At 40.0% G+C, this 26,561-nt stretch overlaps 1 protein-coding gene across 1 annotated transcript in view; it reads right to left on the minus strand.

The window, feature by feature from the left end:
- LOC124775357 (insulin receptor substrate 2) overlaps positions 1 to 26,561 on the minus strand; it is a 193,003-nt gene that overhangs the window by 157,579 nt on the left and 8,863 nt on the right. The window contains exons 2-4 of the mRNA XM_047250189.1: positions 14,897 to 15,043; positions 8,664 to 8,773; positions 8,258 to 8,460 (exon numbers count right to left, since the gene is read on the minus strand). Of these exons, the coding sequence (XP_047106145.1) occupies positions 8,258 to 8,460; positions 8,664 to 8,773; positions 14,897 to 15,010 (427 nt within the window). The 5' untranslated portion in view covers positions 15,011 to 15,043. The remainder of the gene's footprint in view (positions 1 to 8,257; positions 8,461 to 8,663; positions 8,774 to 14,896; positions 15,044 to 26,561) is intronic.

A 26,561-nucleotide genomic window follows, 5' to 3' on the forward strand; every position in this document is an offset into this window, starting at 1 on the left:
TTGAAATTTCTAAGGAGATGTAGCCTCATTGTTCAAGAGAAGGGAATACATCTGTTTTTAGATTTCCTCAACTCTTTATCACTAATAAGTGTAACAAAGAAATCTTGGAACTATTCTACAATTCGACTGACATTGCTGGTATCACTGCAGTGATTATATGATTGTATGATCACTCAAAAAGCTGTCTTAAAATCAGTAGAGGTGGCAGTTTCTGCTGTAGTTGTGACGAAAGTTTGTGCATCATCGACAGAAGACTACTTGATATGAAGTGCCTTCAAAAGGGAGCAAACGTGGTGTCCTTGCTCTTGGATACAACTAAGAGACTAAAGGACACCAACACACCACCAAAATATAAAGGTGTTCTTTGTGTGCAAGAAATCTAGGCAAAAGCCAGATTGTGACGTGCTTAGAATATGATAAAAATAAATAAGTCTTATGGAAAATTTGTTTCCAGTTCTCATTTCAGCCAGACTGTGATGTGCTTAGAATGTGATAAAAATAAGTAAATGTGGTGTGTTGACATAACTGTATCCAATCACAGTAAAACTAGAACAAGTATTTCATTGTATTTAAGTTTTTCTTTTCTCATTTTCATTATGATAACTAGAAATACAACAAAAGCTATGAAATAAAAAATCAATTGTCTTCAAAAACATAAACAAAACAATATGCCCTGAAAATATTTAATATACAAGAATAAAAACAACATGTAAAAAAAAATATTACTGTAACAAAAAGTAGTGGAAAGAAAAATGTTGCAAAATATATAATGTTGAATTTCATTCCATCCAACATAAAACACAAATTTCCACTTTATATATATTTTGTGATATGTGTGGATGGATATGTGTGTGTGTGTGTGCGAGTGTATACCCGTCCTTTTTTCCCCCTAAGGTAAGTCTTTCCGCTCCCGGGATTGGAATGACTCCTTACCCTCTCCCTTAAAACCCACTTCCTTTCGTCTTTCCCTCTCCTTCCCTCTTTCCTGATGAGGCAACAGTTTGTTGCGAAAGCTTGAATTTTGTGTGTATGTTTGTGTGTCTGTCGTCCTGCCAGCACTTTCATTTGGTAAGTCACATCATCTTTGTTTTTATATATATATATATATATATATATATATATATATATATATATATATATATATGATCCACTAATAATAAAAACAGCATGGAATGTAAAAATGTGATGTTCCAGCAAAGAAATTGTGACAAAACAAAACAAATGAACTGGGATCTTTAAATTTTCCAACATGCCCACTGGAAGGTTAACGGCCTCGAGAGGAATGAGGGATGTGTTTGGGAAGGTCAGAAAGTTGGGGCAGGTCACTCTGACACAAGATCAAAAGGAACCCACCTTAAGTGAGGACAGAGGGAGAGAGCACAGGGGAAAAAGAAGGATGAAACTATTGAACTTTCTGCTTTTCCCGCAGTCTTCCTAAAGATCTTCTGCCCACTGGTTGATAATTTGCCACTGGTTGTCGTATTCTGTCATCTTACATTCTTGCGACATGGTCTTCCAGTTGTTCCTGTCTCTTTAATCTGCTCAATTAAGCTTTTCACTCCCAGTTCTTCTGTGTTGTCAGCATTTGTCGTACTGTTGGATAATGTGTACACACATACTCTTCTTAGGAATTGCATTTCCAGGGCTTGTATTTTTTGTTCATGTCTTTTTGTTACAGTCCACAACTCACTTCCATACATTACAGTTGGTACTGACATTGTTTTGTAGAACTTAAAACAGAGTTTCCCTTATTGCTTTAGTAGTGAGAGTTCTATAGGTTGTTTGTTAACATGACTAAATCTTTCTATTTTCATTTGAAAGACCATTTCTGTCATGAGTGAGGTAATATTTCTTAAGACGTTGAATGAGTTTACTTTCTGATCATTTGTAATCATTTTGCTGGGAGTTAGCCCCTGGCATCTGTAAGTCATAACTTTTGTTTTCTTTGAAGATACTAAAGCATCATATAACTTAGCTGCTGTGGAAGAAAATATTAGCAACTGTTTTGAATGTTTTCTCACAGTAAGCAATCACAATTTGAACATCAGCAAAGAGTAATGTCACAGAATAATTTCTTACACTGAAGTCATAAGTATAAAAGGTTAATTTACTTATCCATTGCTTCAGCATGTCATCAATATAAATATTAAAAACACTCAGTGTCAAACTGTGTCCTTGTTTTACTCTCAAATTTGTGCTGGTATTATATTTTCCATTTCCTACAGTGGTGATTTCTGATTCTTGGTACACACATTCTACTGCCTTTACTATGCGTTAACAGCTAAAAAAGAACACTATACACGGGAGGCGGAGTCTCCCCTCATCCTTGTAACACGTGGGTCTCTATCAAATTATCCCGTTTCTCTCTGTGAATAAGCAAATAACAGTTCAAGTGCATGGTGAATAGTAGAGGGTACCACATATCACAACTAATCATTTGCTTTCCTGTTCCACTCACAAACAGAATAAGGGGAATGATGTCTAAAAGCCTCCATGTGAGCCCTTATTTCTCTCACTTTGTCTTCGTGTTCCTTACACGACATGTACGCTGGCAGCAGTAGAATCGATCTGCCGTCGGCCTCAAATGCCAGTTCTCTACATTTCTACAATAGTGCCTCACAAAAAAGGTGTTATCTTCCCTTCAGGGATTCCCATTTGAGTTCATGAAACATGTCTGTAGTACTTCTGTGGTGATCAAATCGACCAGTAACAAATCTAGCAGCACACCTCTGAACTGCTTCAATATCTTCCTGCAATCTGACCTGGTGCAAATCCCAAACACTTGAGCAGTACTCAGGTATGGGTCACACTAGCATTCTATGTGCTTTCTCCTTCATAAATGAGCTGCTTAACCCCCCCCCCCCCCCCCAAAAAAAAAAAAAGAAAGGGAGGGAGAGAGAGAGAGAGACAACAAAGTTGAGCATTCACCTTCCCAACTACCAACCTGACTTGCTCATTCCATTTCATATTGCACTGCAACATTACGTCCAGATATTTAATTGATGTGACTGTGTCATGCAGCGCATTACTAATTTAAACATTACAAGATTATTTTTCCTATTCATCTTCACTAACTTACATTTTTCTGCATTTAGAGCAAGCTGTCATTCATCACATCAACTAAAAATTCTGTCTAAGTCATTTTCTATCGCTACAGTCATTCAATGATGACACTTTCCCATACACCACAAAGTTATCAACAAAAAGCCATAAATTGCTGTTTACCCTGTCCACTGGATAATTTATGCATACAGAGAATGAGAGCAGCCCTATCACACTTCCCTGGGGCACTCCTGATGATACACTTTTTCCGTGTGTTGCTGAATTTTATCATGTAGAGCATATAAATATACAGCTATTGCCTTACATCTTAATTCCTCTGCATGCATAAGAAAGTAAAACCTCCCACTTTATGCAGGCAATTCATTTCAACTGCCTGAATACTGGACTTTTTCTTTTGACAGAGAACCAATCCTTCACATGCATATAACACTGCAGAAGCTCCCACTCTCAAATAGAATTTGTTCTATTTATAGGGGTTTCATGTATTACAGCTAAATAGTGACCAATTTTAAAATTTAAGTGGGCATCAATTCCGAACAACAGCATCTGCTTAAAAACAACAAGCCAACTGGTAGATAACATAAAATTTGCACCCCACATAACACTGCAACAGTAAGAGCTACCATCAAACAAAAGCCAACACAGTCAATTTGTTGGCATTCACAAGCTTTAAACATGATGGATAAGCTCTTAAGGTGTTGGACAGGTTGCACCTGAAGGTTCAACTCTACAGCATGCAAGTGGTGCAGCAATTGAGGCATTCCCAGGAAAAACAGCTTAACGTCCAATTCGTTTCTCTGTTTCCTGCAGTAATTGTGTCTGTGAGAACCAGTCTTTGTGCTAAAAAAAATATTATTACTCTCCGACAGATGCAACACCTTCCAGAAACATTTGATGGCCGTGCTGCTCTAAGCTGCTGTTCCACAGAGCGCTGCGGCCAATACACAAACAACTTCAATGCTGCTCGAACCTGTTTTATGTGTGTGCTTTGCTGAGACAAATTTATCAGTGATGGTGCATCCATACTGTGGAACTTACTTTTGCCAACATAGCATAGGAAGTAAATAGTCACTGTAAGCAAAATAAGGGAAATGATTGTGATGGTACACCTATTGCAGAGTGTGATTTTGAGAACCATCCAATTGGAAGGAAATGTAAAATTCAGAATGGGAAATGAAAGAAAAAAGTTTTGAAAAAGAAGAGAAATTTAGGACACTGTTATGTTTCACCAAAAACTAGTAAGAAAGTCTGTTCTAAGAAATTTGCAGTCAGTAAGAAATGTCACACAAAGCAATGTTTTCTAAAAATATGCCCAAAAGATCAAGAAGAGAACCATGAACAATTTTGGGCTTTACGTGGCAAGAACACAGAAGATACATTGATGTTAGGGTCAAATGAAAAGAAAACACAATCTAGAGCAACTAATGCACCTAGGTCTTGTCGGAATCGTAGCTCCCCTTATATACCTGAGAATCTTGCAAGCTACCAAGCATTGTCTGAAAACAGTTTTAAAAGCACTGAATGATGGTGCTCTTAAAGTGGAAGACAAAAGAAGGCAACAAAGTGAAGACTGCAGAAAACACCAAAGGAAATATCAGGCATGGTCTGATCTCACTGGACCAGTTTAGTTCCACATCATTGCATTATTGTTACAGTAAAGCTGAAAGTAAATATTCTGACAACCCTGACCTTAGTGTTGGGAATTATTCACATCATTCAGAGATTCATTTTCTCCTGAAACGAGTAAAGTACTCAAGATGAAGTACAAAAATTATTACAAATTCTTTAGAGAAAATAGTCCATATTCGTTTCAAAAACCAAGAAATGATACTTATGATTTCTGACAGGAATGTGAAGTTATAATGAATGTCAATGCAATTGATCCTCATAAATATGTATATGAAGAACAGAAACTAAAGGTTGCAGTGTACAATAAACTCATGGACAAGTATTTGAGGTCAGCCAAGTTGACAGCACAGGTACCTTAGTGTTAGAGTTTGATTACACACGGAACCTGCCCATGCCTAAACTGAGCATTACTGTGCAGTTCTATAAGAAGCTACTGTGGCTCTATGTATTTAATGTTCACCGCCACTATGACCAATCAAGTACGTTCTATTGGTTTCTCGAAGGTTCAGCAATATAATATTCAAATCTGGTTGCTCCATTATGTATGGCTTCATAAGCATGAAAATCCACAGGAGACAAACAATATTAACACCATTATTTTTCTATCTGATTTGTGTGGGGAGCAAAATAAAAATTCAAGTATGGTACAATTTTGTACTTGGCTTTCAAAAAACAACAACGTGACTATACAACACATATTTCTAGTTGGGGGATATTCATACAGCCAATGCAACCGTCACTTTGGCATGTATGGAAAACTGCTAAGAAAGATTGAAAACATTGAGAATGAGAGCCAATATAGTTCAGTGCTTCAGAGCTGCAGAAAGATTCCAGCACCCTAGGAAGTGGTGGAAGAAGTGGACATTACTGAGGACTGGGCATCCGCTTTATCACGAAACTGAAAGGGAACACACTGTTGGAATATGAAAATATGTTATTTTTTACTACAACAGGAAGGCATTTTAAGTCTTGTCTACTCCTGCAGCAACATTCAGTCCCTACCAAATAAACAACGCGGATGCAGACTGCCAATGCGGAAGACGGACATGGTGGTGATGAAGAAAACTTGTCCTGGGATAATGGATGCAAAGGACAAGCATATCTTCACACTACTCAAGTTCCTCCAAGATGACAATGCAGAATTGCTAAAGATGATTATCGACGGTTATGCACCTACAACAGACAATGGCTATTCAGGATGTGAAACAGAAAACATCGTCAGTAATAACCATGCAAAGACTTAGATCATTGTTGAGGAAGGCATTGTGTGCCTTAATACGACTGTAATTGAATAAGTGCATATCTTTCACTTTATGGATGATTATGTTGCTACTAGGTTTTTAGAGGATTATTATGGTTGGTGAAAAGCTCTCAGGTCTCCAGCCAGGTGGCACTGGTAAAATACGGCAACATTTCACTGAGTGTCATACTCATCACCTTCTGGCAATGTGTCAAGATATGCAGATAGTGTGATACTTATACTAGAGGTGTCTCCACCTCCCCCTGGCTATGGGCACCTGTGTACTGTCTGGCTGGTGGGCAGAGAGAGTGCTGAAACTGCACTGGTTGGATAGAGGGTGCTCCATTCAAATCTCTGTGTGAGCCTTCTGGCTGAGTCTGGCAAGTTGATAATGCTGGTCACACTCTTGTTGTGGTGTCACCGCCAGACACCACACTTGCTAGGTGGTAGATTAAATCGGCCGCGGTCCATTTAGTACATGTCGGACCCGCGTGTCGCCACTGTGTGATCGCAGACCTAGCGCCACCACAAGGCAGGTCTCGTGATACGAACAAGCACTCGTCCCAGTTGTACGGACGACCTAGCTAGCGACTAGATGTACGAAGCCTTTCTCTCTCATTAGCCGAGAGACAGAATAGCCTTCAGCTAAGTTAATGGCTACGAATTAGCAAGGCGCCATTAGCCTTACAGTGATTGTAATTAAAGTCTCCTGTGAATAGTCAAGAGCGATGTACCACAATGATTGATTAAAGATAAGTATTAATCCAGCTACGTACTTTTCTTCATAGCATTAATTACGTAGCCTGTTCCAGTACTTCACGCCCGTCTGCGTTAGTCTAGCGTGCATTTTCAGCCATCTCGATCTACAAGGTGTTGGCCCAGCTGCCGACACATCACTTGTCATATTGCCACTAATTCTGGATTTCATGCCACACTTAGTTGGTATCCTTTATCTCTGTCGACAAGATCATTGTGAATCCGTATTTCAATGGATGCCTTTATGATGCTGTCACAATAGCCGACTGTTCGGCAGATACCTTGATGTTCTGGAAGTCAAAGGTGTGGTCCTCCTTGAGGCTATATGCTCTGCTATTGCTGATTTTTCTGTCTGTACCAGTCGCAAATGCCTCAAGCGCTCCTCGCAGTGTTTAGAAATACAATGTTGTGATTGCCCAACGTACTGTTGGTCACATTGCAAGCAACGCTGTATGTTCATGGGACATTCATTTTAGTGGGTCTTTTGCAGAGCCAGGCCACACTTCGTCTTTGGCATTGGTCGGAAGAAGGTTTTTATGTTGGCTTTTTCATGTAACCTTGCAATTTTGGCCGAGAGCAGTCCCAAGTATAGAAGGCGGCGAGTCTCGTTTTATTCTTCCTCTTCCGGAGAAAGTTTTTTCTCCGTATTTATATCACTGCAGTTCCTTCGAGTTCATTAGAGACAGACGTCTTAATTCATGTCGTAAACAGAATCACCGAGTTCCAACAATATTTGCGCTACACTTTGTTTGGCTGGACCTAGCTGATGCAAACATTAAAAACTAGATCAGAGGGTCTGTTAAATTTTAGCAGCTTAAGTTTAACTTCCTATGTTGTTTATCAGTCCTCTGGCTGCAAAACATGACTTTAAATGGAAAAATATTCAAAAATTAAGAGTTGATTCATTCATTCATTCATTCATTCATTCACTGTGTTCAGTAGATCCCTTCAAGAAGAAAAACCTTCAGGGATCAAAACGATCAAGATACAAGTTAACGTAGACAAGTAAACAACAGAAACTTAATCTGTACATTTTATTAAAAATAAACTACCATTATGCTTAATGTTATTCATTCTTATGCCAGATAAGTTTATCAGGTTAATTATAAGAAACACTGCTGTCTCCTCACTTATACTACGTAGCTGCTGTTTATATCCTACTGGTAGCTTAACCTTACAGTACTTCATTACACTGGTCAGAGGTAATGGAGAGTAGTGTGTTTGGAAATTACTAGGAGATTCAGAAAAACAAAACAAAAAATGGGTAGAAATGAGTAGGGGACAACCTGGGATGGGAGACATAATAATGACTGTAGTGAAAATAAAATTCAGGTGAGCAGTATATGTCATCAGATGAATGAATGGTAAATGGGCCCGAAATCTTTTGCTGATTTCCTAAAGATAAGGAAAGTGAGAGGCAACAGCCTAATGAAAAACTGAGTAGCTGACATTAAAAAGATATGCTAGTACAAGCTGGATCCATATGGCTATACACTGTAATGCATAGAAAAGTTTAGACGATGCCTTTATTCAGCTTGATAAAGCAAAAAAACTGTCTTCTGCACTCACCATAAGTAGGTTTTGGCTGTTCTCCTTCAGGAATATCTTCACCCTGCTGAAGTGACAACAATGATTTTAACCATTCTTCCAGCTCTTCCTCGGATTCCAAAACTACACAGAAGCAGTCATCTTTCGTATACAGTGCTATCACATACTTGTGCTTTGTGTCTTGTCGACGATTGATATTAAAACAAGTTTTCAGCAGAATGCTCCTGAAATATAATTGTTTTTCTGACACTCATTGTAATACTATGAAGGAACTCCTCAGAAACCTACATGCACAACCAAATCATAGTTAGTAACAACCATTATGACTGTTACACATAGAAAAACAACATATCCTACAAAACGATTTAATCTTACGAGTGGGAGAAACCATTACACATAGGCATATGGGACAAGAAGATAGGCTCACCTTTTGGGAGGATGATGCGACCGCCATTTTTTTTCACTATCATAATACTCCAGACGTGCTGAAGACTCGACTGACTCGCCACGCAAAACAAAGTATTTCTTGCGCATTGTCTGTAAAGGGAGGAAAAATTATAAAATCCTATCAAACTAACTCATAGACAGAAAAGACTATAGAAAAAAAAATGTGACAATAATGAAAACAGATGGAAAGAAGTACTGCTGATTACAATGTAAAAGTTCTGTGTTAACATAAACATAACGTGATGGAAGATATACAGGTTTAATCTTTACACAAACATTACCAATTGTTTTTGGTTTCACCTTTTGCTATTCTGTATTTATACATGTACATAATGGCTACATGTTTCCACACATTACGAAGTGCTAAAATACCAAACTGACCAATAATTACAGTTCATAAAATGGGATGCCATTTGGGGAGAGAAGGGTGAGAATCACAGAATAACATCACAATTGGTTACCTGAAAAAAGATAAAATGACTCATGCTTATTATGCAACACCATCAAACTGTTTGAATGGCAAACTGAAGCAATCAAAATTAGTACGCAAAAAATGCGCTTCCATCAGAACAATGACCTACGCACACACTAATCTTTATAGTGGCAAATGTGTATGAACATGGTTTTTAAAACACTCCCCACCTCTACTCAGCTCCCACATACTGCCTCAAGATTTTTTCTATTTCTTAACCTCAAAAAACCATTTGGAGGGAAGAACTTTTGTTCGCTGAAGAAATTACTGTAGAGCTGTTCAACCTTGTGACACTTTTCGAGGTTTTTTAAACATGGCTCCCTTCATATTTCAGTGGATGGCTGAGGATTTCTCTCAATATTGCTACACATCTCTTCTTTCAAATCCCATCTTTTCACAAAATTTCTCTCTCATAAGTGGAGATGTGGAATTTCTTTTGAGTATTACATTGTTGTGAGTGCAAGCTGCCGAACTATATGACGCTCTTTACTTTGCACAGGAAACTCAACCCCAGTTGGGGTTGGGTTGTTTGGGGAAGGAGACCAGACAGCGAGGTCATCGGTCTCATCGGATTAGGGAAGGATGGGGAAGGAAGTCGGCCATGCCCTTTCAGAGGAACCATCCCGGCATTTCCCTGGAGTGAGTTAGGGAAATCATGGAAAACCTAAATCAGGATGACCGGACGCGGGATTGAACCGTCGGCCTCCCGAATGCGAGTCCAATGTCTCACCACTGCACCACCTCACTCGGTCCTCAACCTCAGTGGATGCCACATTGTTGTAGTACCTTTATTGGAAGCTACACATTCTACTTGCTACAAATTGTCAATCTGAACCCACAACATTTCAAAAAATGAATTTTTAATAGCAATCTTAAAACACACACACACACACACACACACACACACACACACACACACAAATGAAAGGTAACTGAACAAATAATTTCACTGTTTCAGGTTGGCAACCAATACACATGCTGTGATCTTTAGTGGTGGATCCAATCAGCAAACAAGAGCAGTTACACGCGCACAATTTGCTTTATCATGTTTTCGATGCATCAAAGATCCATCTTCATTTTTCATTCTTGTACTTTTAAAATCACATTTCGGCATATCCCATATCTTTTGTTAACAATATAAGGAAAAGGGTAGATTGCTACTCCCCGTAACGATGACGTTGAGTTGCAGACAGGCACAACGAAAAGGCTGTTAAACATTCAGTTTTCAAACAAAGACTTCTTCAGAAAAGACAACAACAACAAACACACACACACACACACACACACACACACACACACACACGACTGCCACCTCCAGCAGTGTGGACTGGAATACAACAGTCATGTTGAACAAAAGCAGCAATATGGAATGGATAGGGAAGCAGAAAGGATAGTTGGGTATTGGGGGAAAGGGAGAAGAGCACTGTCTGAAGGAGCATGCAGGGTCTAGATGGAGGCATGAGTCATGATGCTGTGGGGTAGAGAGGTGGGAAGGAGGAAGGGGTAACGGGGCAGAGAAGGGGAGAAGCAGGGAAGGGGAAAGACAGGTCGGTGCGTTGGCAAAGGGAGCTACACAATGAAGTTGGGGGGGGGGGGCGTGAATAGGGAGGGGCTGATGTGACAGAGGGGGTGGAAACTGTTGAGTGGAAGGTGCAGGGACAGCAGGTTACCATAGGTTGAGGCCAGTATAGTTTTGGGAGCAGAGAATGTTTTGTAAGTGTAACTCCCATCTGCACAATTCAGACAAGCTGGTAGAGGAGGGAAGGATCCAGATGACCCAGATTGTGAAGCAGCCATTGAAATCAAGTACATAGTGTTCAGCATCACAGGGTGGCCTACTACGCTCTTGGCCACTTTGGTGGTTGCTGTTCATCCGAGTGGACAGCTGGTTGGTAGTCATAGCAGTACCAATATTCCTGAAACACAGTTGTTAACGTTTCCATCAAAATTCTGAGCTCCACAGAAGTTTCAGTCCCATCCAAAGGCCTCACCTTTATCCCTAAACACAAATTTAACCAGACCATGCTGGTCTTGCCAGAGACCTACTCTCCTTCTTCTGATCCCTGGAAAGGACATACTTCTTTGCGACCAATCCCTCCAACCAAAGCCAACCTAATCCCAACATTGAACCCTGCCTCTCCCAATTCATACCAACATCCAAACTGTTATCCCCCCCCCCCCCCCCCCGACCTTCCCCTCCCACTTAACCACCTTCCAGGTACTCCTTACCTCCAAATTGCCCTCACTATCCTTCCCCAAGTTTCTTCTTACACCAACCTTCCGGTAGAAGAAATAGCAGCCATACACGATCTCAAAACAAATCCTGACCTTATCGTACTGGTTGCAAACAAAGGTTCCATCACTGTTGTTATGAATAACAGCAACAACCTGGCGAAAGGCCTCTGACAATTATCTGACTCCTCCACCTACAAACTCTGCCAGAGTGATCCCATGCCAGAAGTCCACCATAATCTCCAATCCCTGCTTGAAACCTTAGGCTTTTCCCAGAACCTCTTCCCTGAATCCATTTCACTCCTCAACCCTGACATCCTGCACACCCATCCTCTATACGCTCTCCAAAATAAACAAACCCAACAATCCTGGACACCTCATTGTAGCTGCTTATTGTGCCCCCACTGAAAGAATTTCAACCCTTATTGACCAACAGCTCCAACCAATTGCATGTAATCTAGCCTCTCACATCTAGGATACCAACCACTCCGTTCACTGACTCTCAGGATACCAACCACTCCTTTCACTGACTCTCCACCATCCCCATCCCTTTATCTCTTGGATCCTTATCACTGTTGACACCACTTCCCTATACACCAACATCAATCTAGCCCATGCTCTTGCCACTACTGAACATTACCTCTCCCAATGTCCTTTGCACTGTAAACCCACTATGTCATATACCTTACTAAATTCATCCTAACTCACAACTACTTCTCCTCTGAAGGGAAGATATAAAAACAAATGTGCGGCATAACCAAAGGCACCCGCATGGCACCCTCCTATTGCAACCTGTTTATGGGCCATCTAGAGAAAACCTTCCTAACCTCCCAAAATGCCAACCCGAGTCTGGATTAGGTTCATTGATGATATCTCCATGATCTGTACTTTACGCCAGGACAATCTATTCTCATACCTTCACAAGCTCAACACCTTCTGACCCATCTGCTTCATCTGGTCCTCCTCAACTCAGAGTGCCACCTTGCTGGACATTGACCTTCTCCTACCTGACTGCTCATCCACAACTCTGCCCACATTAGATCCACCAACCACCAACAGTACCAGTGTTTCAGTGGCTGTCATCCCTTCCACACCAAAAAATCCCTCCCACAAGCTGGCCTTGCCCAGTATGCTGAGGGTCTCACCACACCCTTCCGGACAAGCACTATCCTCAGACCCAGTCCACAACCAGGTCTCCTATCTCGTTTCCCTACACATCCTCAATCCTCCAACCACCCCCACGAACCAGTTACAAAATAGTGCTCCCTTCGTCACTCAATACACCTTGGACCAGAACAACTGAACCACATCCTTCTCAGGGCTATGATTACATACCATAATACCCTGAAATGAGAAAAATCCTACACAAGATCCTTCCCATCCCTCCTAATGTTGCGTTCCATCACCCACACAACTTCCACAACATCCTGGTCCATCCCTATGCCATTCCCAATCCCATCCCACTGCCACGTGGATCATATCCTGTGGAAGACTCAGGTGCAAGACCTGCCCTATCCACCCACAAAGTACTTCCAAGTCTCATCATAGGCTTATCCTATCCCATCAGAGGCCAGGTCACATATGAAAGCAGCCATGTAATATAACAGCTCTGATGCAATCATTGTACTGCTTTTTATATTGGTATGACTATCCACCAACTGTTGACAAGGATAAAGGTCACTGCCAAACAGTGGCCATGAGCAAAGCAGATTAACCTGTGGCACAACATACATCTGAATGTAACATGCTTGCTTTAAATGGCTGTTTCACAACCCATGCCAACTGGATCCTCCCTTCCACCACCAGCTTGTCTGAAGTGTGCAAATGGGAGTTATCCTTGCAACACATTCTCTGCTACCGAAGTTATCACAGTCTCAACCTATGGTAATCTATTGTTCCTGCAACCTCCACACAACAGTTACCATCCACTCTATCCTATCACCTCCTCCCTCCTTATGTCCCCATCCTCATTGTATGTTGCCCTCAGCCAATGCACCCACCCATATTTCTCCTTCCCTGCTCCTCTCCTTTTCCACCCTCTTAACTGCCCCACAGCCTCCCGATGCTGTGCCTGGTGGCACTCTTGTCATGCCTTCATCCAGTCCCTGCATAATCTACCAGAAAGTGCTCTTCACTCCCATTCTCCTCCCCCCCATCCCCCATCCATACCTGGCTATCCCTTCCCCTTCCCCCACCCCTTTCAAATTGTTGCTTTTGTTTGATGTGATGGTTGCATTTCAATCCAAGCTGCCGGAAACGGAGGTCATAAGTGTGTTGTGTGCTTGAGTGTGTGAAAGAAAGTGTGTGTGTTCTGTTTTCTTTTCTTAGGAAAGCTAAACTCTTTGATTACACAAACCTCTTCCATGTTTAAAAAATAAATAAATAAATAAAAAATAAAAAATAAACATTACCAGCAATTCAGACAGAGAACTTTTACTTATTTAATCATCTTACCAATAGCAAGAATAAAATAATGTAATTCAGATTTGTGCATACGGCTTATTTCAAAGTGATTAATATAACTTTTCAAAGTCTTAACTGCTGTAACAACATTCTCTCTTTCTTCTGCCTACTTACTGTACACTTGTTGGCACTATCTGAAGCTTTTCTGACATAATAGCTGCTTAAATGGTACATAGGCATAATGTTGGACAGCCAGGCTGGGCACAAAAAAATTATGCGGACACATGCACCACAAACTGCAGCTAGTGATCAGCGTTCACACCAGCCACGCTAGGATAGGTCCATAATTTGTGTCTCCAGCAGTTGGCTCTAGACATCACTTTATCATCTGTGATGAAGATACAGACATTCCCCCCGCCCAGGTGGCTGCATTTTTCTAGCAAGATATTCATTGGTTCACCACAACAGCTCTCCAAAGTAGTACCGGTTTCTGGTGATGAGAAGCAGTTGCCTCACAGAAATATAGTACAGTTACTAATTACACATGAGAGCCACTTAATCTATGCTGTAAAATTTGATCTACTTTATGGTGTGTGTGTGTGTGTGTGTGTGTGTGTGTGTGTGTGTGAGAGAGAGAGAGAGAGAGAGAGAGAGAGAGAGAGAGAATCACTGCAGACAAAATAACACAGAAAACATAAAAAACTTTCAATATCTGTCACTTAGAAAGTCTAGCAAGAGGTGAGGATCAAGAGGAAGGAAGCCCAAAAATTACAGATTTTATCTTTCCACTGCCTACCTTTCTTGCGTCATGTATAACAACAATTTTAAAATTTAGCCCAGTACTCACTTTTAGAGAAGTTCAACAGGGCTATTCAACCCACCACAGAATCCTCATGTAATCTGAGAACAGTTCCAAGTTATTTCATATGCAGATCAACATCTACTAGCCAAGCATACACAATTCACAAACTCAAATTATGAGCTTTCAAAAATGCAGCAGTGGATAAACCTGCCACAGGAGCGAACTGTACCTGTTACACATTAGATCGGCTGTCTCCCTTCTGTGAAGAAAATTTTCAGGTCTGTACAGTCACAATGCGCCGTACCTTAAGCTTCTTTAAGTATCCTCGCTTCACTATCTCTCCCGAGCGACCATCGTGCCGGTCCGAATCCCGCCAGGTCGAGTCTCCGGCTGATGATGAACTCTTTACTGACGACATAGCTCTTTAATGTCGATGCATGGTGCCAGACACCTGTGGGAAGAAAAAATAAGTGATATACTGGCACAGCAGCATTTTAAAGGCAGCAAATAAATATGTCTGAAAAAATAGTGTTTCTAACTACCTTTTTAAAATAATTCATTAAGTATATTTTTATCATTTCTAGAATGAAGTTCAGTAAACAGATCAAGGTATGGATATATTGAAAAACTTTAGGCATTACATGGTGAGATCACCTCAAAATTATTTTGCTAAGCAACTACAGATTTGGTTTGTGTTATTGTTTTTATTGTATTGTGACTAAAATTGTGGAGGATTAACAAGGGGGCCATACAGGATGCTCTGCCTCTTCCGTTTTTTCTTCACACTTACAAGATTTGAAGAAGAGTGCTCAGGATCAAATTTGTAAAGCAGTATGACACACTTGTCAAAAACAGTTGAAAAGTCAACTCTGTAGATATAAGAGTGCTGTTCAGTACAAAACATTGCAAGCGATGTAGCAAAGCCACCTGCAACTAAGTGCACTGTGATCTAGTCTTGAAATCACAAAGTCACTGGTTCAGTTCTCACTAGTGACAATATTTTTTTCCTTCTCTTTTGATTTCTATATTTATTATTAAACTGAAGTATTGATAAACAAATAATGAATCATAATTTACTAACATCAACAAAATGCACTGGTTTGTTTCCAACTACAAAGAAATGATTTTTGAAGAGGAATTTTACATGTCCATTCAATAAAGTACTACCAAATTAGCCTAGTGTGCTATTCAGTTTATCAATATTTATTAATAGTTGCTGTGAAACAATAAGAATAACTGGTACTCTAGCAGCAGTCCTTGCCCAACTTGCCCTGGATCATGTGCAGCCCTGCCTTGTGCTGTCTGCTACTAACATGCAGCGGAACTACTCAGTAACTGCTGGAGTATTTGTTATTCTTCATGTTTCATTGTCCCTCTTAAGACATACGACTAAACTGAATACAGCATTAGGCTTATTTTGGATCGCTGTATTGGATGGTCACAAAAAATTCTACTTCAAAAGTAATTTTGTGCACAATGGGAAACAAGTAGATGTTCTTCATTGAGACGAGTGCCACGTTAAATATGTGTTGAGCAGTATCTGTCTGGCCAGATTCCATCTACACATTACGAAAATGAAACTGTCAATATCTGCTGAAACACCAGAGAAAATTCACCTGATGACTCTCAGGACACACACCCTGTATGCAGAAGTCATATAAAAGAACAAAAAACAGTTGCTACAATTAAGACTGACTCAGCAATTTCTCAATTACAAGACTGAGACATAGGCAGTATCACTACTGCTCAAATAGTATTACACTTTTACAATTACAAATACTACTACTCAGGCGCCTTCAAAGTCGATTTTTTAAATTGTTTCTGAGAGGTGTTTTATACAACTTTAGGAAACTGTGAGCAGCGACGGAGCTTCAAACTGTATACATATGAATAGAATCAAAGAGGGTCAAGAGTTGATGAAGGTCATCACTTCATAAAGTCCCCTGGTAAATCTCAAAAAACATTCTAGTAAGTACAGTCTCCAGTGTTGTGTATTCTGTGTGTCAAAATAAAAGAAAGTAACATGCATACCAATAATATCTTACAATATTCTTTCAAAAATTGGCAGAAGCATGTAAAACGGCAGATAAGTGACACGACCAAAAATTAGTCACACCAAGAAACATCACACTAACATGTCCTTTATATGTGCCTAAATTTGACATGAGCATCTACATCTATATCTACATTCACACTCTGCAAATCACTGGGAAGTGCACATCAGAGGGTATGTCCCATAACAGCAATTATTAGGGTTTCTTCCCATTCCATTACTCATAGAGTGCAGGAAGAATGATTGTTTGAATGTCTCTGTGCCTGCTGTAATTATTCTAATCTTGTCCTCACGGTCCCTACATAAGTGATATATAGGGGGTTGTGGTATATTCCTAGAGTCATCATTTAAAGCAGTTCTTGACACTTTGTTAGAATTTCTTGGGATAGTTCAAATAACTTACGGGTTTGCTGCCGGGTGACGTCGTCGAACACCGCCGATATTTCGACAGGAGCACACGCTGCCATTCTCAAGGCACAAATGCAAGGAAGAAGAAATGTGCTAGCAAATTTAATACCTCGGTTCACAGAGGAGAAACAAGGAAGACACCACACACAGAACAAGTGACAACACAAACAAAGATAACCAACATCCGAAATATCGATAGTACTATTAATCAACAGGTGGGGTAGCACTAATTCTGTCCCTCTGTTTTTTGATGAGAGACAGAGCCGGATTCCAAGCAGCATTTAAACAAAATCCACCATCTCTGTTAATAAGGTTGCTTGATAGTCTGATTTCAACAGCTTCCTTAATAACACTATCCCAATAGCTGGACGTGCAAGCCAGAATCTCCGTGTTGTTGTATTCCATTGGATGACCGGTGTCAAGGCAATGTTCTGCAATAGCGGATTTGCTCGGCTGTTGTAAGCGTGTGTGACGCTTATGTTCAATACACCGGTCTTCCACAGTCCAGATTGTCTGACCAATATATGACATGCCACAACTGCAAGGAATACGATAGACCCCAGCCTTACGTAAACCAAGATCATCTTTTACGGAGGCCAACAGGGCCTTAATCTTAGAAGGTGGTCGAAAAACACATTTCACATCATATTTCCACAAAATACGGCCAATCCTGTTGGAAATGCTTCCTGCGTAAGGCAAAAAGGCCGTAGACTTAGGCGCCACTTCGTTGCTATCATCACTCACCCGTTGGACAGAAGGCTGATGGCGCAACGCACGTTTGATCTGCCTCTCACTATAACCATTCTGGCGAGAGGTGACTTCGAGATGTGATAGCTCAGCTGCCAAACTTTCATGGTCTGAGATAATGTGGGCCCTGTGAACCAAGGTGCGAAGTACTCCTTCACACTGAGCTGGATGGTGACAACTATCAGCTCGCAGATACAGTATGGGCAGGCTTCCTATAAACAGAATGCCCCAACGTACCATCAGTCTTCCTTTTGAGCAACACATCAAGGAAGGGAAGGCATGCATTCTTTTCCACCTCCGTAGTGAACTGAATATTTGAGTGGATTGAATTCAGATGTTCCAAAAACCGGTTTAAATTCTCACTACCATGAGGGCAAACAACAAAAGTATCGTCTACATATCTGAAAAAACACACAGGTTTCAAGGTCACTGACTCCAATGCACATTCCTCAATGTCCTCCATAAACAAATTGGCCACAATAGGTGACAACGGGCTTCCCGCTGCAACTCCATCAGTCTGTTCGTAGTACTGACTATTGAATAAAAAGTAAGTGGAAGTCAGCACATGTCAAAACAAATTTGTTAACTCAACACCAAACCTAACCTCAATTAGCTGCAATGAATCAGACAGAGGTACGCAAGTGAAAAGAGAAACCACATCAAAACTGACTAAAATATCAGAGTCATTCAAACGCAATCCCTGCAATCGACGTAAGAAATCTGCAGAGTTCTTAATGTGGTGTTCACACCTACCTACTAGTGGGCTCAACAAACTAGCAAGATGTTTAGCTACACGATATGCTGGAGCACCAATATTAGAAACAATCGGTCTCAACAGGACAGCCTCCTTATGGACCTTAGGGAGGCCATATAATTTAGGTAAGAATTAAGACTCTTGATAGTCTCCTGTGACAAAGAACTTTTCTTCAGGAGGATATTTGTCGTTCTCTCAACACTCTTAGTAGGGTCAGCACCGATTTTGCGATACGCCAAATCAGAAAGTAGACACTGCATCTTCAAAAGATCACATAGGTGATTTACGTTACAAGCAATGTGTCATCATTGACTTTCTCACTGCAGAGAAAGAAACTGTGGAGGAATATTCACTAACACTTGTTCAAAGTCTATGGAGCATCTGCTGTTGACAAAAATACAGTTAGTCGCTGGGCAAGGAGGGTGAGGTCACCAGAAGGCAGTTCGACAGAGTTCCACGATTTGCAGCGGTCAAGAAGATCATCCACGGTTGTCACACGACATGGTGCAGCAGATGATGTTGTCATTTGCAAGGACAAACATGTTAAAGGATGCCATTCGTGGAGGACATTTTGAGGAAAATAAAAGGATTATGACCAATGTTTGTGTATGATTTACTTAACAAGACATAGAGCAGCAAGTTACAGTCTGCCGTGTTTTGTTGGCACATTTTTCGAAGAAAGTGAGATATATCACAGTTCACACAAAGGTACTATGATTTTCTGGTCTAAGTAAAATCCTCATTATGTACAAGAGTTGGAAATAAACTTGCCTCTTGTTATGATCGTGGTCCGGGATGTCATCGTAATACATGTTGGGCTCATATTTTAAGGATAAATGACCAGAAATTTTTATTTGGACATGTTGCATTTACAAACATGGTTAATACTTCAGCTCAAGGAAACAGGAATTGAGGATATAGTCTGATTACAGAAGCTACATCACATTGTTCTATTTGTGTATGAGAGTTCCTTGATGAACAATTTTGAGGCTGTTGGTTCAGCTCCATTGAAATGGCCACCACAAAGCCTGAACCTTACCATGCCACACAAGTCATTGTGGGGCACAATCAAGTCTCACATGGTCCAACATTGATACATGAAAAACAGAGACTATCTATTTGTACACAGCTCATTCACTTCATGTTTGAAGATGTCAGACTTATCGAGTGACTTATGGCTGTTTCTGGTACAGTATCATCTTGCTCTGCCTGAAACAGTATCATCTCTTCAACAATCAGTCTCCTCTGAATTTCCACAACGCCACATTACCTCTCACTGGTTGAAGAATGGCAGTCCTCATTTCACAAGGGAACACAGACTGCATTCTAACTAGAAAATGCACCCGTATCAGCAAGCGGTTACTTAAAGGGTAAACTGTCAACTACTCACTTTTTTATCACTTTCCTTTATCAGTTCAGGATTGCACAAATGAGTAATTGCAGAGAATAACCGTGCAGCAGTTATGAAGCACCTGGCTTACCTTTGAAAGACATAACCACAATATCATGAAAGGATATATTGCTACTCACCGTAAAGATGACTAACTGAGTTGCACACAGGCACAACAAAAAGACTGTTACACACGTAGCTTTTGGCCAAAGCCTTCCTCAGAAACAAAAATAAAACACAGAGACCCTTCCAACAAGCAAGCATATCTCTTGTGTACATGACCGCTCTCTCTGGCTGCTGTGGCCAGAATGCAATGGTGTTGTGTTGAGCAGAAGCAGCAATCTCAAGCAGCAATCTGGATTGAGGTGCGGAAGAGTGGAGGAATAGTAGGGTACAGGTGGTAAGAGAGAGTCAGCACTGCCTGATAGAATGTGCAAGGACTAGATGGTGGCCATAAAAGGCTGCTTGGCACAACATTGAGAGGCTGTGTGGGGTGGAAGGGAGGACAGGGAGTGGAAAAGGAGAGCAAAGGAGAAGGCCAAACACTGGTGGCATTGGCAGACTGTGGAGAACAAAGAAGGTGGAGGACATGAATTGGGAGAAAACGATAGGGCAGAGGGTGTGGAAACTGTTGGGTGGAGGGTGTGGGATCAGTAAGTTACCTTTGTTTGAGGTCAGGGTGACTTCAGGAGTAGAGAATGAATTGTAAGAATAACTTGTGCAGTTCAGAGAAGCTGGAGGGGAGGATTCAGATGCCCTGACTTGTGAAGCAGCCATTGAAACCGAGCATGTTATGTTCGGCTGCTTGTGGTACTTTGTTCTGGGCCACAATTTGGTGGTGACCATTTATCCTGGTGGGCAGCTGGTTGGTAGTCACACAAACATAAAAAGGAGTGCAATGACTGCAGCAAAGCTGGTGTACGACATGGCTGCTTTAACAGGTGGCCCAGCATCAGATGGGGTAGTATAAACTTGTGACAGGACTGGAATAGAAAGTGCTGGGTGGATGGATTGGGCAGGTCTTGCAAACTTGGCCTTCCACAGGGTGTGGATTGTTGGTGGCATAGGGATGGCCTAGGATGTCATGAGGTTAAGTGGGTGACAGAGCAGCACTTTAGGAGGGGTGGGAAGAATCTTGGATAGGATGTCCCTCATTTCCAGGCATGATGATAGGCAATCAAAGCCCTGATGAAGAATGTGGTTCAGCTGTTCCACTCCTAGGTGGTATTGGGTAACAAAGGGCCTGCTCCTTTACAGTCACAATGCAGGTACTGTTGGTGGTTGGTGGATTTAATGTGGGCAGAGGTGTGAATGGAGCAATCAGAGAGGAAGAGATCAATGTCCAGAAAGGTGGCATGTTGGGGCTGAGGAGGATTAGGTGAAGCAGACGGGAGAAAATGTGTTAAAGCTGTGAAAGAACAAGGAGAGGGTGTCTTTGTCCCGAGTCCAGTTCATGAAGATCTTGTCAATTAACCTGAAACTAGGGGAGAAGTTTCTTTCCAATAAGAAGACAAGTGGACAAACCATAGAGGAAAAAGTAGGCTCTGTTATAAGAATACTGCAGTGCATAGTGTTGGTACACACTGTAAGTGAATATCTAATATGAGAATGATTAGTTTTGAACGAGACAGAAGTAAAAGCAAATAGGCAATGTTAAGAACAGTGAAGGGCATCCATTTAATGTATATGAAAATGAATGATGTGAGGAAAACATGTAGGGAGGAGAATAACTTTAACATTAGAGATTGGATTTTTAAGAAAAATACGTCACTCAGCAATTTGGAATAATAGTCTATATTCAAGTTGAGAACACTAATTATACAATTTTAGGTTTTCTTTGTTTAGGGGTATACCGTAACTTCTAGTTAACATCTACACAAAATTAATTTTTCAAATTTCCCAAACTCAATCCTTATGTTCTTTTTGTCACTTTACGAACTTAGTATTTTGGAATCAGTGTTTTAATGGTTTCTGCAATTGACTGGAATACACAAATTACAGGGGTACGATCAGAAAACTGTATTATTTCTGTCAGAATGAAGAAATGTGAACGAATGTGAACCACAAACAATATTGGTCACATGAACAATCACCTCAGCTTTCAGCCTTGAACTGAAGTGGCAATAAATGGAGAGCACACTAGCAATGCAGTGATGTATTCTGTCCTGGTCTCTGGAGAAAAAAGAGAAAAGAAAGAAAAGAAAAATTGATTTTGTCAACATTCTGCATTCTAAAATATGGTGGTGATATCGAACAATATCTTTTACAAAAATTTCGAATTCTGTCTTAGTAAAGACAGATGTTAGCAAGTTTGTATTTAAGAACAATGGAAGTAAACAAATAAATCATTAAATATGTGACTGGGTAAGAAACTCCTATACTTTAGGCAAGGTATTCACTGCGTTGATCATTTGTGAAAATTTATCACAAATTACACTTTGTTTGCAATAAAGACTGGGAGCTAAATGATAGGTCTGTGGTGAGGCATGTGTAACCTTTACACAGTGATTTTTATGTCTATAATGTGACACATTATCTTTAGGGGCCTATACAGTGCCATTTATTTATCATATGGCAATACACATACAAATATTACAAAACTACTACACACCAACATTTAAGCACAGCTCTCCAGCATAAAATAACACAAATGACAACAGCTATATACGGATATCAAGGTCTTTTATGTATTTTATAACATCACTCATAACTGTCAGGAAATCTTCAAAAGGATCCTTGTAGGCATGTACGGGGCACATCGATACGACATAAACAACTGTCTGTTGTTCAGCACTACAGTCATACGATTATGATGAATATTTGCCCCCCCCCCCTCCCCCTTGTAGAGTGAGCTTTTAAACAGCTTAAAAGCATATGAGTTTTATTGCCTGGGAAGTGACCTCGAAAAAAACTCTGTAGAATTTCAGATTCCCTAAGCAGCTAGTCCTTGACCAAATGGTGTTCAGTAATCAGTAAACACTGCATCTAACAATAAAATATGGACTTCAACATGACAGCATGTATGGTCTGCCATACATGAATAACCATCTAGAAATAAGTTTCAACACAATTTTGTTTTCAACTTAAAACACACCTTACAACTTTTATTCTTTACAATGTGAGAGCTAACAGTACACTATTTCCTACATTGACTATGACACATTTAGAGAAAAGATTTTTCTTTTAACTACATTCTTCAAATAACATTTTCAGGAAAGCATGTATCAATTTGATTATCACTGATTCAGCTACACTGCTCATTTAAAACATGATTTTTTTCCACTTTCCTTCAAATTATTTCTATCACCTGTTTTGAGACGACATTTTTGGCAGGCAACCTCCAAACCTATTCTGGAGCTCTTTTAAGTCCCTTAATATGTGTACGTGCCACCATATTTCCTTGCACAAGTCTACACTGTTGCTGTTTGCATACCAGGAGTGTTTAATTATTCTTATTTACCACTACCCTGGACACACTTACATTTTACTGTAAACTGGAATATTGTTTATTTCATTTCAATCTTCCACCCATGATACTGTCAAGGTGAGGAGACTTTAAAGGTTGAAGAACCTGCTTGTTCCCTCAGGAATTCCCAAATTGCCTAGTCTTCTTTCAGTAATATTATGACTTGTGAGACAAGAAAAGTGGAGAACAATGTGATGGGTCTGAAAATAAATATATTTTGTTGAGCAAGGACATTACAGTGCTTTGTGACTGAGGGCAGACTGCTCCACTGCTGTACAGGGATGGAACTATGATTTGTGCTGTATTTGTTGCTTATCTTCTCGTTTGTGCAATTGCATGTATAAGTATGTGTGTCATTTTCAAGTCTATATAGGAATTGCAGCAGTTTTCAAATGTATAACGCAAAACATGCAAATGGTGGAGGAGCCTGACAGATTTTTAAGGCTTCAAAATAAGCATTCCTCTCCAATATTGATCATTAGTATTATTTCAGTTTGGAAAGTCTACATTAATGAAATCTCTGCAGGAAGCAGTGACTGCTAAAGTTCAGGGTTTGGTGAAACTTTTTCAATAACCAAACAGCTTCACGCATACTATTTCTTAACTGCTTTAGAGACTTCACGGTTCCTGCTATTCTTTGAATATCTATCTAGTTATAAAAAAGGTTCCTACCTTTAAATCTTTATTTTCTTTTGATAGTAGGAAATCATTTAATGTTCTGCTACTACTTAATGAACAAAACCCTTGCTGATTCTACCCTCATGTATGGTTCCACAGTCTGAGACTCCTACAGGTAGATTTGACAGAGTAGACACAAGGAAAAACAGCTTTGTTTCACAGTTGTATTTAGTAACTATGAGAGTAGCATGGAGATGCTCTTCAAACTCTAGTGGCATATGTCACAAAAGCAGCACTGTACATCACACAGAGGTTTACTAGTATTGTTAAAATTCTGAGCAAATGTTTACGGAAAGTCTTGCAAAACATTGCTTCCTCCTATACACATTTCAAGAAATGACCATGATAGAAACTTTGGGCTCATATGGGTGCTTACCATCTGCCATTCTTCCCATGCATTATTTGCAAACAAAACAGGAAAAAGGTAAATGACAGTGGTACCTAAGGCACCCTCTTCCACATACCGTAACATAACTTAGGGGAAATAGGGTACAACTAACTAACACATTTCAGTTGGTGAACTATCTCACTGGTGGTCAGTAGATCTCAATGGGGGTGTTTTAAATTTATGGTTCGAGAACTCTTTAGTAAAAAAATGCCTATCCAAACACAGTCCCACACATCTCATTTAACTGGATTTTAGCGAAGTTTTGCCCTAGGGTATTTTTGCTATAAAAAACGAGTAATCATCGACATCCTGGAGGATCTCCTCACTATGGATCTGTTGGAATAAAACAACATCTAATTTGCAACTGGTGTCAAATGTAAGAACTACCCTTCCTTTTCCTTTGGCAAATCAAGTTCTGACTTGCTTTGTTGCTACCTTTTTGTCCTGATCAGGTTACATTCTATAACTAATCATAGGTAACTGGGTAACATGAAAGAATCCATCAGTGCAAAACTAAAATGCAGATTTTTTGTCCTCCTCAAATGTTTATTTTATTGCATTTGTGTTCAAGATGGATTGGATTACACCAACAAGAAATCTTTTCTATATCACTCCTCACTATATAACATAGTTTCAACAGCAATGTATTTCTATAATGCTTGATTTTAAAACATTGATATATCATGAAGTGACAATGCAAGATAAAGTAACAAATGACAGAAGCAGATTTCATGTAAAAATATATGAAGAGCTAAACATTTCTCAGGACACTTGTTGCTATCAACAACCTTGGGAGATGCAGATGCAGAATATTGATATTCTATTAATGATTTGCGATAGACGCACTGCATTCACAAGCAAATATTGACTTACTAGGAAACAGATCTTGTGGGAGGTCATGTTTGTTGTAGGGAAGGAGGGGTGGTGATGTGCACATTCTCATCACCTGACTGCACAACACTGTCCAGGCTTGAGTCCCCAACGTCTTTGCTATGCTTCAAGGAATAAGAATATGTGACACAGTTGATGGTAGGCTACTCCATTCAGCAGAAATTAATCTCACGCAATACCACTGCTGCTACTTTACACCAATTCTCTCCCTCTCTCTCTCTCTCTCTCTCTCTTTGTATTTCATTCCATACTCACACTAAATAATACACACACAATACTACTCTGAGCAAGAACACATCACTGTCATCTACACAATACAGATATATGCTTAATACTACACAACAGATGAGAACTGGGTAACAACAAAATATTTCTGACATAATTTTGCCTAGGAGAACGTCACGAGATTCTTACATTACAATTTTCCCTACAACAATGAGTATGAAACCGATTTTGATATTAATCTGCAACCTGTACAAGTTCTCGAGCTAACACACTATAATTAATGAAAGTCTGATACATCACTATCAGGTATGAAAGAATAAATGGTGCAAATTGAATCTTTCTGCTGGCTAATGTGCTCCACGAATGATAATTCCTTGTGGACTCATTTGCAACATTTTACTGACAATAGTAAACCAAGATGGCAATAAGAGGATAATAATGAAACTCATGAACAATTACCTCCTAAAGCTGCGCCCTTGAACCACACAGTCATCAAACAATTTTCTTGGAAGCAAACTCAATTCCTAAATTATGTATATGAGCAACACATGCAGAAGTAGAAGAGCCCCTCCAACTAAGCCGTATATCACATCTCTTGAGCTGTTCTAAAATTGTTCTTGACCTCTCATTCTTCTTCAGTTCAGAAATGGCTCTCTCTTTTTTACGCTTCCATTGCAAGCATGACAATGGTATCATCGGAGGCCTTAGTCACACCACGGCAACCAATCCCAAACTAATGCACAAGTGTAAACAGTTACACTAAATAATTCTTTCATAATGTGGGGCCATAGTCATACTATATTTCTTTAAAGTCAGTACCACCATTAGACTTTTTTATTTGCAGTGTTACATTTAGATGATCATGATTTCGGCTTGAGTCAAGATGGTATACTCTGTGATAAAACAAAGCAGTACGCTTTACCAGAAATATCGACCCTTAGACAATGTGTCTAATAGTGTATTTTAAAT

Source organism: Schistocerca piceifrons, chromosome 2 (assembly GCF_021461385.2).
Source record: "Schistocerca piceifrons isolate TAMUIC-IGC-003096 chromosome 2, iqSchPice1.1, whole genome shotgun sequence".
Classification (NCBI taxonomy): domain Eukaryota; kingdom Metazoa; phylum Arthropoda; class Insecta; order Orthoptera; family Acrididae; genus Schistocerca; species Schistocerca piceifrons.